Source organism: Ipomoea triloba, chromosome 7, assembly GCF_003576645.1.
Source record: "Ipomoea triloba cultivar NCNSP0323 chromosome 7, ASM357664v1".
In the NCBI taxonomy this organism is placed as follows: domain Eukaryota; kingdom Viridiplantae; phylum Streptophyta; class Magnoliopsida; order Solanales; family Convolvulaceae; genus Ipomoea; species Ipomoea triloba.
Window position 1 is genome coordinate 27,256,549 of NC_044922.1, and position 17,175 is coordinate 27,273,723.

The 17,175-nt window shown below is 34.9% G+C and overlaps 5 protein-coding genes across 5 annotated transcripts in view; 4 read left to right on the forward strand and 1 right to left on the reverse strand.

Moving 5' to 3' along the window:
- LOC116024444 overlaps positions 1-1,973 on the forward strand; it is a gene marked incomplete at its 5' end in the record, with an annotated part of 11,267 nt that extends 9,294 nt beyond the window's left edge. The window contains 6 exons of the mRNA XM_031265337.1: positions 550-641; positions 806-913; positions 1,005-1,087; positions 1,217-1,350; positions 1,546-1,595; positions 1,708-1,973. Of these exons, the coding sequence (XP_031121197.1) occupies positions 550-641; positions 806-913; positions 1,005-1,087; positions 1,217-1,350; positions 1,546-1,595; positions 1,708-1,825 (585 nt within the window). The remainder of the gene's footprint in view (positions 1-549; positions 642-805; positions 914-1,004; positions 1,088-1,216; positions 1,351-1,545; positions 1,596-1,707) is intronic.
- LOC116024445 (membrane-embedded CAAX protease MroQ-like) lies at positions 1,948-5,655 on the forward strand. Its single transcript, XM_031265338.1, has 9 exons — positions 1,948-1,957; positions 2,029-2,140; positions 2,232-2,314; positions 2,444-2,577; positions 2,773-2,822; positions 2,935-3,027; positions 3,270-3,361; positions 3,532-3,638; positions 4,149-5,655. Exons 1-9 carry the CDS (start codon positions 1,948-1,950, stop codon positions 4,230-4,232), a joined length of 765 nt encoding a protein of 254 aa, XP_031121198.1. The 3' UTR covers positions 4,233-5,655.
- LOC116024446 (probable methyltransferase PMT2) lies at positions 4,361-5,489 on the reverse strand. Its single transcript, XM_031265339.1, has 3 exons — positions 4,842-5,489; positions 4,523-4,758; positions 4,361-4,385 (listed from the first exon to the last, which is right to left on the reverse strand). The coding sequence occupies exons 1-3, from the start codon at positions 5,487-5,489 to the stop codon at positions 4,361-4,363; spliced, it is 909 nt and encodes a 302-aa protein (XP_031121199.1).
- Positions 5,656-8,217: 2,562 nt separating the features above from the next.
- On the forward strand, positions 8,218-9,486 carry LOC116024447 (putative F-box protein At3g47150). The gene has a single exon (XM_031265340.1). It carries the CDS (start codon positions 8,218-8,220, stop codon positions 9,484-9,486), a length of 1,269 nt encoding a protein of 422 aa, XP_031121200.1.
- A 5,918-nt stretch (positions 9,487-15,404) lies between these two features.
- LOC116024448 (F-box protein At1g30790-like) lies at positions 15,405-16,694 on the forward strand. The gene has a single exon (XM_031265341.1). It carries the CDS (start codon positions 15,405-15,407, stop codon positions 16,692-16,694), a length of 1,290 nt encoding a protein of 429 aa, XP_031121201.1.
- Positions 16,695-17,175: the final 481 nt, after the last annotated feature.

The following is a 17,175-nucleotide window of genomic DNA, read 5'->3' on the forward strand; positions in this document are numbered from 1 at the left end:
TAACGAATAATTTAGAGTTTAATAAATAAATTTCCAGTGACTCTTGTGGTCTAGTGGTACGAAGTGATTCACTAATATGGGAGATCATGGGCTTGAGTCTTAGTGGGGAGTGGTATTAACTCTTTGTGCTTCAATAGGTTTAGAAAGTAATTATGAACAGATAAATTAGTGTAGGAGGTGTGACTCTTTGTGCTTCAATAGGTTGAAAAAATAGTCATGAACAGATAAATAAATAGTGTAGTTATTCTTTGTACCGTGGGAGGAACAAATTTCTTATATTTATAAGAGAATTTTAATCTGACGCCAAAAAGAATAAATACATAATTGAATAAATTTGGTAGATTTTCAGTCACTTAAAAAAAAAAGAATTTTACCTCCCCAGGTGGGATTTTAGGATTTACTTAATATTATGGAATTTGATTCCATTGACTCAAACTTTACTAAGTCAAAGATTGCATAATACTTGAGAATAATTTTTTCATCTTTTTTATTCTGTGGAAAGTTCGAATTTTCTGGCTACCAAACACACTCTGATTGGTTTCTTTGCAGGGAAGTGGACCTAAGTGGCCAATCTTAAGAAGGTGGGATGTGCCATGGAATTGGCAAACTATTTCACTTTCTTCACTTGCCTGTGGACTAAGGTGTATATTTAACCCCTGATTGAATCTTTAATTCTAACTTTAAGAAAAAGTTTATCTTTTTAAATCCACTTTTAAGTTATGCTCCACTCTTATTAGTGGGAAGGTACATAAATGTTTTTGTTGTGCCATTCAGTTTTGGGAAAGACTAATTGATTCTCAGTCAGTTTTGTTCTGACAGGGCTAATAGAAACAGCAGCCATACAATATTTGGGAATTGAAGTTGACACATTAAGCTTGGATGAGAAATCAGAAATTTTGTTTCTTGACCAATCGTACGGGCTGTTTGTTTCAGTCTATGTTTTCGTTTGTTGTCAATTTGGTTAAGGTTTTTGGTTCTATCTCGATCCTTATTTATCTATGCAGTATTACAACTGTTGTTGTGCTTGGAGTTCTCTATACTCTCACCAAGTCGTCTCAGCCACTTCCTAATGAAATATATCGATATGGTAATTGCTTTATCGAACGTTTAACTGATCATAGTTATGTGATACATTATCAGTTATGGTGTGGGGGTTTTACTCCCAATGGTCGAGAGATTATTTCACTAGTTTGAGTACTTGCTATTAGTGTTTCAGATTGGAGGGAGCCTTTCGATTTTCAAAGAGGATGGCTGTTGTGGGCAACGATTGGTCTTGTTGGAACGCTGATTGCTATTGCATTGACGGGAGTTGCAACGTCTTTTCTCAATAGCGAGCCCCCACAGAGAGAGGTTATAAGTCGATCCGCTATACTTGAAGTCTTTAATTGAATGATTTCATGCTTCGTGCATATATACTATTAAAAGGAATGAAAAAAGTAATTAGGGAAATTAACTTATTGCCCGGGAAAGGGAACATAGAGTGTTCATGCTATTGATGGTTAACTGATAAAGTGATATGTGACTTATTACTGGCACTTGTTTCAGACTGATGCTCTTGTTCGCTTGCTTCCGTTGATTGGCTCTTCAACTATCAGGTATTGCTATCAAAGAGTATCCCGAGTTTTATGTGCTATATTTTTGGTAAGACAATACCATTTTATGAAGCGGGTTCCATACCTAAAGCGTCAATTGTTGTTTTTAATGTAGCACTGCAAGTCTGTTGGGCATTACGGGCGTCCTTGCTCCAATTCTTGAGGAGACTATTTTTAGAGGGTTTCTTATGGTCTCCCTGACTAAGTGGTATTCTTCGGTCTTTATATTCTAATAATTACTCCTTCTGTCCCATTTTATGTGTCTGGTTCAGTTAATGAGACTTGTCTGAAGTTGATTTGACCAATGAATAGTAAACCGGACATATACATACAATTCAAAGCTCTTCATATGAAGATGGAAACTGGTTTAATGGATCTCGGGTGATTTTACGGTGACCATTGTGGGGTNTTTTGGGAAAGACTAATTGATTCTCAGTCAGTTTTGTTCTGACAGGGCTAATAGAAACAGCAGCCATACAATATTTGGGAATTGAAGTTGACACATTAAGCTTGGATGAGAAATCAGAAATTTTGTTTCTTGACCAATCGTACGGGCTGTTTGTTTCAGTCTATGTTTTCGTTTGTTGTCAATTTGGTTAAGGTTTTTGGTTCTATCTCGATCCTTATTTATCTATGCAGTATTACAACTGTTGTTGTGCTTGGAGTTCTCTATACTCTCACCAAGTCGTCTCAGCCACTTCCTAATGAAATATATCGATATGGTAATTGCTTTATCGAACGTTTAACTGATCATAGTTATGTGATACATTATCAGTTATGGTGTGGGGGTTTTACTCCCAATGGTCAAGAGATTATTTCACTAGTTTGAGTACTTGCTATTAGTGTTTCAGATTGGAGGGAGCCTTTCGATTTTCAAAGAGGATGGCTGTTGTGGGCAACGATTGGTCTTGTTGGAACGCTGATTGCTATTGCATTGACGGGAGTTGCAACGTCTTTTCTCAATAGCGAGCCCCCACAGAGAGAGGTTATAAGTCGATCCGCTATACTTGAAGTCTTTAATTGAATGATTTCATGCTTCGTGCATATATACTATTAAAAGGAATGAAAAAAGTAATTAGGGAAATTAACTTATTGCCCGGGAAAGGGAACATAGAGTGTTCATGCTATTGATGGTTAACTGATAAAGTGATATGTGACTTATTACTGGCACTTGTTTCAGACTGATGCTCTTGTTCGCTTGCTTCCGTTGATTGGCTCTTCAACTATCAGGTATTGCTATCAAAGAGTATCCCGAGTTTTATGTGCTATATTTTTGGTAAGACAATACCATTTTATGAAGCGGGTTCCATACCTAAAGCGTCAATTGTTGTTTTTAATGTAGCACTGCAAGTCTGTTGGGCATTACGGGCGTCCTTGCTCCAATTCTTGAGGAGACTATTTTTAGAGGGTTTCTTATGGTCTCCCTGACTAAGTGGTATTCTTCGGTCTTTATATTCTAATAATTACTCCTTCTGTCCCATTTTATGTGTCTGGTTCAGTTAATGAGACTTGTCTGAAGTTGATTTGACCAATGAATAGTAAACCGGACATATACATACAATTCAAAGCTCTTCATATGAAGATGGAAACTGGTTTAATGGATCTCGGGTGATTTTACGGTGACCATTGTGGGGTAGTTGATTCCTCAACGCTCTTTTTGTTTGCCCCTCTTTGCAGGCTGCCTACACCGCTGTCCATCCTTCTCAGCGCCTCTGTATTTGCTGTTGCACATCTAACTCCAGGAGAATTTCCTCAGCTTTTTGTACTCGGTATTTGTTTTAGCATCTGGCTGTTCCTAACAATTTAACGATTTTCATATTGTTAAAAGCAGCTTTTAACAAGCATTATACTTAAGAAGCTAATCTGCAATACGATTTGGTGGTTTTTTTATACCATTATCAATCGGTCATCCCGAACTCACGGTGTCAAATATATTCAGGGACTGCTCTGGGATTTTCATATGCTCAAACACGAAATCTTCTCACTCCAATCACAATTCATGCGTGTTGGAACTCCGGGGTTATCTTGCTTCTGACCTTCCTCCAGGTAAATTGATCACTCCCCGTACTCTTTTACACTTTAGCTGAAAACCGCTTTCTCTTGAACTCGCTATTTCTTCTTAAAATCAATCGTTTCACTCCATGGCCTCAAGCAAATATCTTATTGCTTCTCACTTGCATCCCATGTTGCTTCTTTAACATTAGATCGACTGATCGAGAAACTTATTGACGGCCATTGTTATCGGTAGACTAGTAAAAAGCCGGTCTGGATAGGGAGGGCTATAATGCACATACGTCCATTTTCTTATACCTGATTAAAGGAAGAGCAATATATATCAGAATGTGGGGTGGATATTGTTGAGATTAACGAGAACAAGAATCAATAACAATGGCAGAAAGTAAAGAACACAAGAGTTACGTGGTTCAGCAATGTGCCCATAGTACATATGAGACATACACAATAGATATAATTAAAAAAATACCAAGTGCACCGCATACCAAACGTCGTCTGGATCTGCAGATTGACAAAAAGTAGCTTTGGACTTCTTTTGTGCAGCCCGACACGAATCGACATCCATCCTCTTCTGCCAAATCGCAATTTCGCCCTTCTCAGACTTCTTCTCCCAACACAGAAGTTTAGCGGTCTCTTCGATTTTCCTTTGTTCTTCTTGAAGTTCTTCCTTTGGACGTTGCCAGGCTTTGTAGTTAGCCTTCCAATGGATAGGCGGGCCGGAAAGCACCCAGTAGCCTCCGGGTCTAAGAACTCGATCAACTTCCATCATGAGGATTCCATCTGAAAGGGTACCGAGTAACATGAAATGCATAAAAACTCGACAACAAAAGGAAGGTGAAAAGTGTGCAAATAAAAAACTCGAATTGGACTTAAAACATGAAATGCATATAAAGTTCGGGTCTTTCTTTAGTGTGCACTGTTTATTTGAGCTTAAATTCTTACATGCAGCACCCCATGGGATTAGGCAACGAGAACAGTGAGCCATATCGAATGCTCGAGATGGATATGGCATTTTGATGGTCCCGAGTACACCAATAACAGCGGGCACACCCCTTTCAAGGGCAAACTGGACCTGAGCTTGATGTGAATCTCTCGGAGCAAAGGACATGGCTATAACATTCCTCTTCCAAAGATACGCACCCCAACTCGCAACCTATAAACGATGACAGGCATGGTCAGAAATGTCCGAAAAAAATTGAGTCGACATATTTAGGCATTTTTGTGCAGGAAACATACCCCACAACCAGTATCCAACGCAGTACGAACGGTCCCGTCTTTAATTGGGATCACCGAAGCAAGCTGATCAATGTATTTATCTGCTCCTTGAGGAAACTGCGTTCCCCCTCCCGGGAACCTAAAAACATCCCCTTCATACTGAACCCAGTTCTGAATGGCCTTCTCGACCGTCAAGCTCTTGTAAGGTGCATTCGCATAAGGAACATAATCTCGACTCTTTGGCCACTGGAACGGGGTTACGTATCCTTTAGGCGCTGGGATAAGGCAATGCAACTTCTTTTCTTGAGGAGGACAGTGCCTTTCTCGGTAGATCATATTTTCCCTCGGGAAGGACATAGCCCGCCTTTGATCTTGGCATGGTGTGTAGTCGGTGTAGCGAGGATGACAAGGCTGAATTTCTTTCACTTTCGACTCAGACTCATCGATACTGCCAGCTCGACTGCTATGATGCGTCTCGAAATTGAGACTTGGCAAGATGTTGCAATCTTTACTCGTCTTAGTCACCTCCAACGCTATGCTGTCTCCCTTCCCGAACCCACTCCTTTGCCACGCTCCCAGCAAATAGAAGAAACAACAGAGACCGGCTACTATAAAAATCGACACAGAGCTCCTAGTCCGACTATCACCCGAGGTTACTTTGTTCGCCATAGCATCCCTGAAACGTTTCCATAGGCATAGATGATTTCCACTTGTTATCTCGCTAATGTATAATATTTCCACACAATTTTGTTATCTCGCTAATGTATAATATTTCCACACAATTTCCAAACCGAAAATAATTTGGTCCATGATAGAGTCATAAACATGAAAAATACTATTACACACAGAAACCAATATATATATACGCTGCAAAAGCGGAAAAATTTGGGCATAACTCAACAACAATTACATTCGTACAATCAAAGTGACAAACAACAAATGCTGATCGAGAGGAAGCAAGAAACCGCCACAATCTCCATCCACTAATCTCAATACTCAGATTTATTTAGAAACATACCCAAAAAAAAAAAAGAGACATCTTTTCATGTTTCCTATCAATAAAATAAGCTTTCAAACAAGATTAGTTTGCAATTAACATAATAAAACACACAAAAGCTGCAACATACCATAATAAACCAGACAAGGAGTCAACTCCTAAATCCTAGATTACTAAACCAAGAACAACACACAAATCATACAAACTATACAAGAATGAAGAATCCTACCTTTTATACCCTCCCCTTTCCCCCATTTATACCCAAAAAAGACAGCAAAATTCAGAGATTATTGCAAATATCTTCACAAATCACAATAAACATCCCAATCCCAGAAACAAAAAAGCTCAAACTTTCAATCACAGATCAGCTGAGGAGGACAGAGCTTCATACCAATGGCATCCACTGAATCAGAAAACCACCAATCCGACCACCTTAAGCTCTGCTAAGTGGGGAAGAATCTTGAAACAGTGTCCCACAGAGAAGAATCACAGTTGCAGACTTGCAGTGATCCCTAAAACCAAAAAAACCTGAAAACCCTAACACTGATTTCTCACTATATCTATTCAGTAGCAGAAAAATTGGTCTCAAGACTCAAGCAAATACTATCTTCTTAAAACGTGCGAAGAAACTAAAACCTGGGGTCCTTTAATTCCGATGTACGAGGTTTCCAGTCTGGGAATTCTTGACTTGGTAGTAAACTGTCGGTAGAACACGGTCTCAGAGATCAAGATTCAAAGAACCGTAGAAAAGTAAAAAAATCTTTGATCCATTCTTATTATATGGCTCCCACAGAATGAGTAAAGACAGAATGATTTTTTACCTCTTTTGCTTTTTTACTGTCTTTACATCTCCACAACGTTAACTCTATCGAACTCCTTATCGGCTGTTCTAACAGATTCATATTTGGGTCTCTGCTAAACGGCTAAAGATTCAAACTTTTCAACAAATTACACCTAAAATGATATAATAATTTATGAAATATGCTCTCATGTACGGTGTATCGAAATGGGATAAGGTTTTAAGTTTGAGGACAAGGGAATTATTCTGAATTTTGTAATATTAAAGAAAAGAAAAATCAAGTTAATGTCATTTTAAAGTTGTCACATTTGTTGTGAAAGTGAAACACACTTGAAAATTGAAAAAAGATCTGGAATTTGCAAACTAAAATGCTTGTTGTCCATAACTTCACGTGTGTCGCTAGTTGGTTTAATATGCCACAAATAATTTACAAAAAGTTAATCAATTAAACACTTACACATGAATTGCAATGTACGAACATTATTGATAATATGCCACAAATACAATATTCTTTTGAGGGATAATCCTATTCAAGTAGGTGATATGAACGGCCAATTATAGATAATTTAAGTTGATTTTTTTTTTGGTGATCATTTATCAGATAGAGTCACAATGCAATATTTATCCAACGCACACCCTACAACATTAATTTTAAACTAAATTTAAACTCTATGTGGTTATAAATGTAAAATTCCTTAATCGAATCTAGAATAGTCTTATAGAGTTGAGATACTAGATGTCAGTCATGTTTGGTTAATGGCAGATTCACTAAAATTTTGACAGATCTGTTAACTTTAACCTTGATCATTGTTAAAACGCTAAAACAACCGTTCGTTAAATCAATGATTTGTTTCAAATTGCTGAGAACTCAAAAGCTGCATTGGACAACATTTGGGATTGACATTTTGGGAAAAGAGTCATCTTTTTTCAAAACGCCCTTATTTATATATTTTTTTTAAAAAATTGTAAGGTTGCTTTAATGAAGAGCCTTAAAGGCTAAAACTAATGGAGCATAACCATGTGTATACCTTTAGGTCATTTTACAGGTTAACTTTTAACTTAAACAGTTAATTTTATTAAATATCTTTTTACAAATCATTGATACAATTTATTAGTCAAATCCATTATTACAATCCGCTAACATAATTTGCTAATCGCTAATTGCCAAACAATACTATTGTGTACTCGTGTGAAAAAACATGAAAGAAATAGTATGAATGATGAAGGTAAAAGAGACATTGCAAATTAATTGCTAACATATCCCCCATATTTTTTTCTGGTTATCTTCTCTTTTGCTAATCTCTTTTGAGTTTTGAATTTAAAAAGCAGATATACCCAAAATAATTTTATGATTATCTTTAAGTAAATAATAATATTGAAAAAAGGGAAAATTTCCTTGCTCGGATTCAGTTTTATAACCTAAATATAAGTAATAACAGCGTAGCAGTTGTATTATAACTCAAATACACCAAACCTTATTCGATCATCCCGCCCTATATATGTTCTCAGATCTCCGTCATCGCCAATACTGCATATTGACGATTGCTAGAGGCATTGAATTGTTGGATCTTTGAAACTACTCGATCTCGAAGGGCCTGAAAATGGAGAATTGCAAATTGCCAAGGGATATGGTGGTTGATATTTTATTGAGATTACCGGTAAAGTCTCTTATGCGATTTAAGTGTGTTTCTAAATTTTTCTATGATTTGATAAAAAGTGATCACCACTTCATGAACAAACACTATGAGATCAGCAAAGCAAAAACCGATTGTGTTCTTTTAGAGGCTGGTTGGGATGCTAAACAATATTATTTGCTTTACAAAGAATCTGAGGATAATGAGATTGGATGCATATACTTAGACATCCCAAGAACCCCAACCTCAAGAGTGGTGTCGGTTAAGAGTTGTAAAGGTATGTTATGCTTGATTTCGACCAAGGATTTTAGACTTAAACATGATGAATACCTTGTTTATGATATTTTGATATGGAATCCATCCATTAGGAAAGCTGAAGTCTTACCCTCGGTTACCGTCCCTTACAGAGCACCTTGTGATGCATATGTATATAACCATTTTGGATTTGGGATTTCTAACAACATGACTTGGAAGGTTGTCATACTATTAGATATTCGTTCTTTAGATGGCAGTACTATTCACCAAATCACAATGGTTTATAGTAAAGATCATAGTGATTCTTGGAGTTTGAGACAAATTAATCCGGTTATATCTTGTAGAGATATTTCGTTCAATGATTTTTATTTAAAAGGGAGGCACTATTGGCGGGCTGTAGGGTATTATGACGATGATGAATACTTCATCAATGATGAATGCTTGATTTGGTTTGACATGAATGATGAGGTGTTTGGGACGATTGAGTTGCCATCTAATTTGTATACAATCTCAATAATGAATGAGACTATTGCTTTACTTGTGGGTAATTCCAAGAATTTTGTATGCATTGATATTTGGTTAATGATTGAAAATGACGACAATACTAATTGGCGTTATCAAGCAAGCATTGATTGTGCTCAATTCAATATATATAATAATCTTTCAGCTTGGACACCAATAGGAATTTGGAATGTGGATGGTGAATTGCTTGCATTTGTAGACTTTGATTGGGATGGTTTGGAATCGGATCATGTTGGAGTACCATACTTCGTATCTCTAGATTTGGTAACTCAAGAAAGGAAGGTATTCTCTTTAAGTAAAGAAAGGAAAAGTATTACTATGGCTTCAAATTCAACTACCGGCCATTTTCAAGTTTACAATGAGAGGAATATTGATATACTAGAAGAATGGAAACACAATATTTTTGACCGTGAGGAAATATATGCTCGAGTCTACTACGAAAGTCTACATTCACCATAAGATACATTGTTTACTTAATTCCCTCAACCTTGTGACACGGAGCTATGTGATAGTGGAGTAAGATATCTTCATGTTTTTTTTTTTTTTTTTTTTTGAAAACTACGAAAGTCCTACTCTTTCTATGCATTAACAAAATGATATTTTTGAAATATGATTTGTAATAACGTCAAGGTTGGTGTGATTTATTAGTCAAATGGTTATTATTATTATTATTATTTTTAAATTTTAAATTATGAAATAATTCCCTTCCCTTGAAGTGTGCTTTTGCAATATTGCAAATCATATGTATATTCACATCTTCTTTAAAAAAAAATTGTAGATGTCATTAACTACTTTGATCTATAATACCACACATTAAAGTGGGCTTTAATATTAGAAAAATTCATAAAATAATTCATTTTCATGATTACAAAAATGTAAGATAATAAGCAAGTTATGGGGTTTTTTTTATTCGATTAATTCTGTTAACAATCACACCAAATTAGTCAAATTTGAAAAATGTCGTAACCATTGATAGAACTTTTTTTTTTTTAATTAACTCAATTTTTTATTTTTTATTTTTTTGCGGTTAATTGGTTAGTTAATCGAAATAGAATAGTCATTACATAAGTATTTAACAAATATAGTAAAAGCCAAAATACGTTGATATATAGTATATATATTGCATTGATAGATTATACTTTTATGTTTTATTCATTGCACCTCTTACATTTACTTTTCAAATGTACTCCTTTATCTTTTTTAACATGACTCAATTCTCATAACATTTGTTACGAAAATGGTTAACATTAATGACTAGAATGATTATCAATTTAATGTAATTTTTTTTTCCTTTTATGTTAATGACTTCTAATAGTAAATAATAATAATAATAATAAATCTCCGTAATTGTATTTATAGTAGTATATATATATATATATATATTTTTTGAAGAAAAAGACTTAATTCATTAAATCATAATTCAAACAGTTTACAAGAAAAGGTGGAATGTCAAACCATTCTCCGCAACCTGACCGAGAAAAGGCCTCCCTCGCAACAGTGTGGGCGGCACAATTCGCAGATCGCTTAACAAAGTGGAATTCAACATCGTCAATCAAAGATGCCAATTCTTTAATGTCATTAACTAAAAGACCAAAAGCAGAATTAAAGGATAAACTATTAATAGCATGAAAAACAATTTGGGAGTGTCATTAACTAAAAGACCAAAAGCAGAATTAAAGAATAAACTATTAATAGCATGAAAAACAATTTGGGAGTCCATCTCAACATCAACATTACCCATTCCAATATCTTTGAACCCAACTTAGGGCCTCCTCAAACTGACAGCTTTAGCCTCCTTAACAGTATAAGCACCCATAACACGCATGTTCTTCGCTGCCAAAAACCTTCCATCGTCATCTCGTAGAACCCATCCAAATCCCATTGCATTGTTAGTATTATCAAATGCAGCGTCTACATTGAGCTTAATTCTCCCATTTCCTGGCTTTACCCATCTCACGCTGGAAGCAGGTGCACTGCCATGGTACACTGGATTATTATTTGCATGCTTCCAATTCTCTAAAAATGACATAGCTTTTTTAAGCATTGAATTACTATCAAAAGCTAATTGATTCCAAACATACATAATCATTACGGCTAGCCCACATTCCCCAATACACCATAACAAATGTAGAAAGCATATCAATATTCAAATCATTAACATATCCAAAAAACCAATCAGTAATGTTGTTACCATTTGCATGAACAGATGCAGGTAAGCCAAGCATATTCCAAATTCGGACAGCTTCTCTACAATTAGCAAACATATGACTGGCACTTTCATTGACTTCCCTGCACATATGACACAATAATGAGCAGTGGATATGTTTCGACCAGAAGGGCATCCATAGTTGGCAAAAACGAAGAGGCCAACTGCCAACAGAAGGTTTTAACTTTTGGCGGTACATGCAAATTCCATAATTTAGTCCAAGGTCGGTCATCCCGAACCAAGCCTATTAACTGTTTATAGCATGACTTAACAGTGTAGTCCCCTTTTTGATCCCAATACCAAACCCACGAGTCTGGTGGTTTACGCAAACTAATGGGAATGTTCAAAATTAAACCAGCATCTCGATCATTAAATATGCTTCTAATTTTATTCACATTCCAAGCCGTACCTTGATCATTAAAAAATGTGGCAACCGGAGAATTATACACTTCTTCTGCTACTGGCGTTTGAATATACGGCTCATCATCAACAGGTAACCAAGCATCCTTTCCAACAAATGTGTCTAGGCCATTACCCACACTACGTCGGCAACCATGTCTCAAAATGTTTTGCACTTCCCATAATCCTCGCCAAATAAATGAAGGGTTATTCCCAGCAGCTGCATCAAAATAGGAACATTTAGGAAAATAACGTGCCTTATAGACAGGTGCAACTAATGATGTGGGTTTCGTGATTATACGCTAGGCTTGCTTACTGAGTAAGGATAAATTCATTTCATGAAGTTTCCTAAACCCCATGCCTCCAGCCGCTTTCGGAATCGATAGTCCGCTCCAAGATCTCCACCTCAAGCCCTTGCCCGTACCTACAGCACCAGTCCACCAATATTCATTCATAAGTGTTTCAATCTCCATGCATAACCCTGTTGGTAATAGAAAAACCATCATGGCATAAGATGGCATAGCCTGGATTACATTCTTCAAAAGTACTTCTCTTCCCGCACGAGATAGAAACTTGACATTCCAACTACGAACCCGGGACAGGATCCGGTCTTTAAGAAAACCCAAAATCTCTTTTTTCCTCCTTCCAACTAAAGAAGGTAGCCCCAAATATTTACTCGTAGTATTGCCCTCTGTAACCCCAAGAATCTGAACCACATCATTGCGAACTGGCTGAGTAACATTTGTACTGAAACACACTGCTGACTTATCATAATTTATTTTTTGACCAGATGCTGCAGAATAAACATCAAGAACAGCTCGCATACACAAACTTTCTTGACTTATAATAATTTATAGTAGTATATTTATACTCCAAAAAATCTCAAAAATAATATTGATTGAAATTTTAGCAAATATGATATATCTATATTCAAACTTGTAGGATATCAAGATATTGGTTGGTTTTTTTTTTTCTTTTTTAATGTAAGACTAAATTTTGGTAAATTAAAATGAATGGTGGATGATAGAATTCATTTGTACTTTTACCTATTGATACATATGTTTGATATTAAACATAAATGTTTACAAGTTCTTATCAATGCTATTAAGTATCACTTTTGAAAAATAAAAATGTTCAATGAATAAAGATAGTATTATAAAACAGTCTATATCTATATAAAACTTATTGCTTCAATTATATGTTAAATTCAAAATATTTTTGAAAGTGTGTGTAAGAAAATAATGTCTCTTATTACTAATTATGCATCCTATAATTCCATCTATAATTTTATTTTTTTTTTTTTTTGTATTTTTGCTATTTTTTATTTATTAGGAAACTTTTATGCATGCATTGTGCGCGGATGACTGCAATTGGTCTTTCCTAGACATGTGATTCTCATATGATATGTCTCATATACACGCACAAAGTATTATTTGACACTAGGTAGCCCCTTTTTCCTTTCAAACGGCTTCTTTCTTGACTTTATCAAAAGCACCAAGAATCATTTTATTAAGCTGCTCCCTCTATTTCTCAGTATTGATAAACATGAAAATTGGAATCACATCTCGGATCATTATTTACTTGAGTGCAATCAATTAAATGTAAATTTAGACTCATACTAAAAAGAAAGAAATATTAGAAGTCCCAATGGTGTGTTGTTGTGTCTGTTAACACATAATCTTTTTAAGGTGGACTGCACATTTATGTTATATATTATATGCTCAACATGTGGACAATAATCTTTTTTTTTTTTTTTCGGGTGGTACCAAATTGAAACATGTGCTCCATTTCAACTAAGCTAATAGTTGGACTGCACATTTATGTTAATATATATTAACACAAATTATCAATATAATTTGTCTCCGTGACTTATGGTATTATCATTTCGCTATTACATTTTCATATCAGTTATTCGTTCTTAATAATTGGATTTAATAATTCGGGACACCCGGATTAATTAAATCCATCATTGGTGCTCTCATTGAGAGCTCGACGTACAGGCTCGAGTGTGCTCCACAATCCAAATGGCGAGATTCAACTCTCCCTATTTCTACAATTCTTTCAACTACCCCAATGGGCTTTTCGAAGCAGATGAGTCACTATGTAGTTGTTGTACAATGTACACATATTCTTACTTCTTGAAATATATACAAATCTCCATCCCCGCAACCAAACCAAACCATAATTAAAATGCAACGAAGTGAGGGAATCAAGTCAATGACAATGCCACTCTCGTGGACATTGCATACCACCAAAATTCTAACCCCATTCTCATGGTGATTACATTAGGTGAGACATTAAATCAAACACCTTGGGTGCATCTTCCCTTCCAACTCCCTTTTCTCAAGGGCAAGTTAGAAATGTGAAAGGGTTGGGATAAGTTAAGTTTGAGGACAAGGGAATTATTCTGAATTTTGTAATATTAAAGAAAAGAAAAATCAAGTTAATGTCATTTTAAAGTTGTCACATTTGGGTGACCCGGACCATTAAACGGACGGAGAAAGATCCGTGAATTTACCAAAAAAAATAAAAATTGTCACATTTGTTGTGAAAGTGAAACACACTCGAAAATTGAAAAAAGATCTGGAATTTGCAAACTAAAATGCTTGTTGTCCATAACTTCACATGTGTCGCTAGTTGGTTTAATATGCCACAAATAATTTACAAAAAGTTAATCAATTAAACACTTACACATGAATTGTAATGTACCAACATTATTGATAATATGCCACAAATATAATATTTTTTTTGAGGGATAATCCTATTCAAGTAGGTGATTTGAGCCGGTCAATTATAAATAATTTAAGTTGATTTTTTTTTTTGTGATCATTTATCAGATAGAGTCACAATGCAATATTTATCCAACGCACACCCTATAAATGTAAAATTCCTTAATCGAATCTAAAATAGTCTCATAGAGTTGAGATACTAGATGTCGGTCATGTTTGGTTAATGGCAGATTCACTAAAATTTTGGCAGATCTGTCAACTTTAACATTGATCATTGTTAAAACGCTAAAATAACCGTTCGGTAAATCAATGATTTGTTTCAAATTGATGAGAACACAAAAGTTGCCTTGGGCAACATTTGGGATTGACATTTTGGGAAAAAAGTCATCTTTTTTCAAAACACCCTTATTTATATATTTCTTAAAAAAAATTGTAATGTTGCTTTAATAAAGAGCCTTAAAGGCTAAAACTAATGGAGCATAACCATGTGTATACCTTTAGGTCATTTTACTGGTTAACTTTTAATTTAAACAATTAATTTTATTAAATATCTTTTTACAAATCATTGATACAATTTATTAGTCAAATCCATTATTACAATCCGCTAACATAATTTGCTAATCGCTAATTGCCAAACAATACTATCGTGTAGTCGTGTGAAAAAACATGAAAAAAATAGTATGAATGATGAAGGTAAAATAGACATTGCAAATTAATTGCTAACATATCCTCCATATTTTTTTTTCTGGTTATCTTCTCTTTTGCTAATCTCTTTTGAGTTTTGAATTTAAAAAGCAGATATACCCAAAATAATTTTATGATTATCTTTAAGTAAATAATAATATTGAAAAATGGGAAAATTTGTAATCCGATCCGCCCCTTGCTCGGATTCAGTTTTATAACCTAATATAAGTAATGCGTAGCAGTTGTATTACAACTCAAATACACCAAACCTTATTCGATCATCCCTATATATGTTCTCAGATCTTTCCCTAATTGCTAGAAGCATTGAATTGTTCCATCTTTGAAACTACTCGATCTCGATGGAGAATTGCAAATTGCCAAGGGATATGGTGGTTGATATTTTATCGAGATTACCGGTAAAGTCTCTTATGCGATTTAAGTGTGTTTCTAAATTTTTCTATGATTTGATAAAAAGTGATCACCACTTCATGAACAAACACTATGAGATCAGCAAAGCAAAAACCGATTGTGTTCTTTTAGAGGCTTATTGGGATGAGGCTGGTTGGAATGCTAAACAATATTATTTGCTTTACAAAGAATTTGAGGATAATGAGATTGGATGCATATACTTAGACATCCCAAGAACCCCAACCTCAAGAGTGGTGTCGGTTAAGTGTTGTAAAGGTATGTTATGCTTGATTTCGACCAAGGATTTTAGACTTAAACCTGATGAATACCTTGTTTATGATATTTTGATATGGAATCCATCCATTAGGAAAGCTGAAGTCTTACCCTCGGTTACCGTCCCTTACAGAGCACCTTGTGATGCAGGTGTATATAACCATTTTGGATTTGGAATTTCTAACAACATGACTTGGAAGGTTGTCATACTATTAGATATTTGTTCTTTAGATGGCAGTACTATTCACCAAATCACAATGGTTTATAGTAAAGATCATAGTGATTCTTGGAGTTTGAGACAAATTAATCCGGTTATATCTTGTAGAGATATTTCGTTCAATGATTTTTATTTAAAAGGGAGGCACTATTGGCGGGCCCACGAAAGGTATTACGACGATGATGAATACTTCATCAATGATGAATGCTTGATTTGGTTTGACATGAATGATGAGGTGTTTGGGACGATTGAGTTGCCATCTAATTTGTGTACCGTCTCAATAATGAATGAGACTGTTGCTTTACTTGTGAGTAATTACAAGAATTTTGAATGCATTATTGATATTTGGTTAATGATTGAAAATGACGACAATACTAATTGGCGTTATCAAGCAAGCATAGATTGCGCTCAATTCAATATATATAATAATCTTTCACATTCGACACCAATAGGAATTTGGAATGTGGATGGTGAATTGCTTGCATTTGTAGACTGTGATTGGGATGGTTTGGAACCGGATCATGTTGGAGTAGCATACTTCGTATCTCTAGATTTGGTAACTCAAGAAAGGAAGGTATTCTCTTTAAGTAGAGAAAGGAAAAGTATTACTATGGCATCAAATTCAACTACGGGCCATTTTCAAGTTTACAACGAGAGGAATATTGATATACTAGAAGAATGGAAACACAAAATTTTTGGCCGTGAGGGAATATATGCTCGAGTCTACTACGAAAGTCTACATTCACCATAAGATACATTGTTTATTTAATTCTCTCAGTCTTGTGCACGGAGCTATGTGATAGTGGAGTAAGATATCTTCATGTTTTTTTTTTTTTTTGAAAACTACGAAAGTCCTACTCTTTATATGCATTAACAAGATGATATTTTTGAAATATGATTTGTAATTACATCAAGGTTGGTGTGATTTATTAGTCGGATGGTTATTATTATTATTATTATTATTTTTAAATTATGAAATAATTCCCTTCCCTTGAAGTGTGCTTTTGCAATATTGGAAATCATATGTATATATGTATATTCACATCTTCTTTTAAAAAAAATCGTAGATGTCATTAACTACTTTGATCTATAATACCACACATTAAAGTGGGCTTTAATATTAGAAAAATTCATAAAATAATTCATTTTCATGATTACAAAAATGTAAGATAATAAGCAAGTTATGGGGTTTTTTTTTATTCGATTAATTCTGTTAACAATCACACCGAATT

Bases quoted from the DNA above. Each gene is read 5' to 3' on its own strand.
- LOC116024445 (XM_031265338.1), top strand. The intron at 2,315-2,443 runs GTAATTGCTTTA...TTAGTGTTTCAG, and splicing joins TAATGAAATATATCGATATG to ATTGGAGGGAGCCTTTCGAT. The intron at 3,362-3,531 runs GTATTTGTTTTA...AAATATATTCAG, and splicing joins TCCTCAGCTTTTTGTACTCG to GGACTGCTCTGGGATTTTCA.
- LOC116024446 (XM_031265339.1), bottom strand. From the start codon at position 5,489: ATGGCGAACAAAGTAACCTCGGGTGATAGTCGGACTAGGAGCTCTGTG. The intron at 4,759-4,841 runs GTATGTTTCCTG...CATCGTTTATAG, and splicing joins CGTTGGATACTGGTTGTGGG to GTTGCGAGTTGGGGTGCGTA. The intron at 4,386-4,522 runs GTGCACACTAAA...GTACCCTTTCAG, and splicing joins AATTTAAGCTCAAATAAACA to ATGGAATCCTCATGATGGAA.
- LOC116024447 (XM_031265340.1), top strand. From the start codon at position 8,218: ATGGAGAATTGCAAATTGCCAAGGGATATGGTGGTTGATATTTTATTG.
- LOC116024448 (XM_031265341.1), top strand. From the start codon at position 15,405: ATGGAGAATTGCAAATTGCCAAGGGATATGGTGGTTGATATTTTATCG.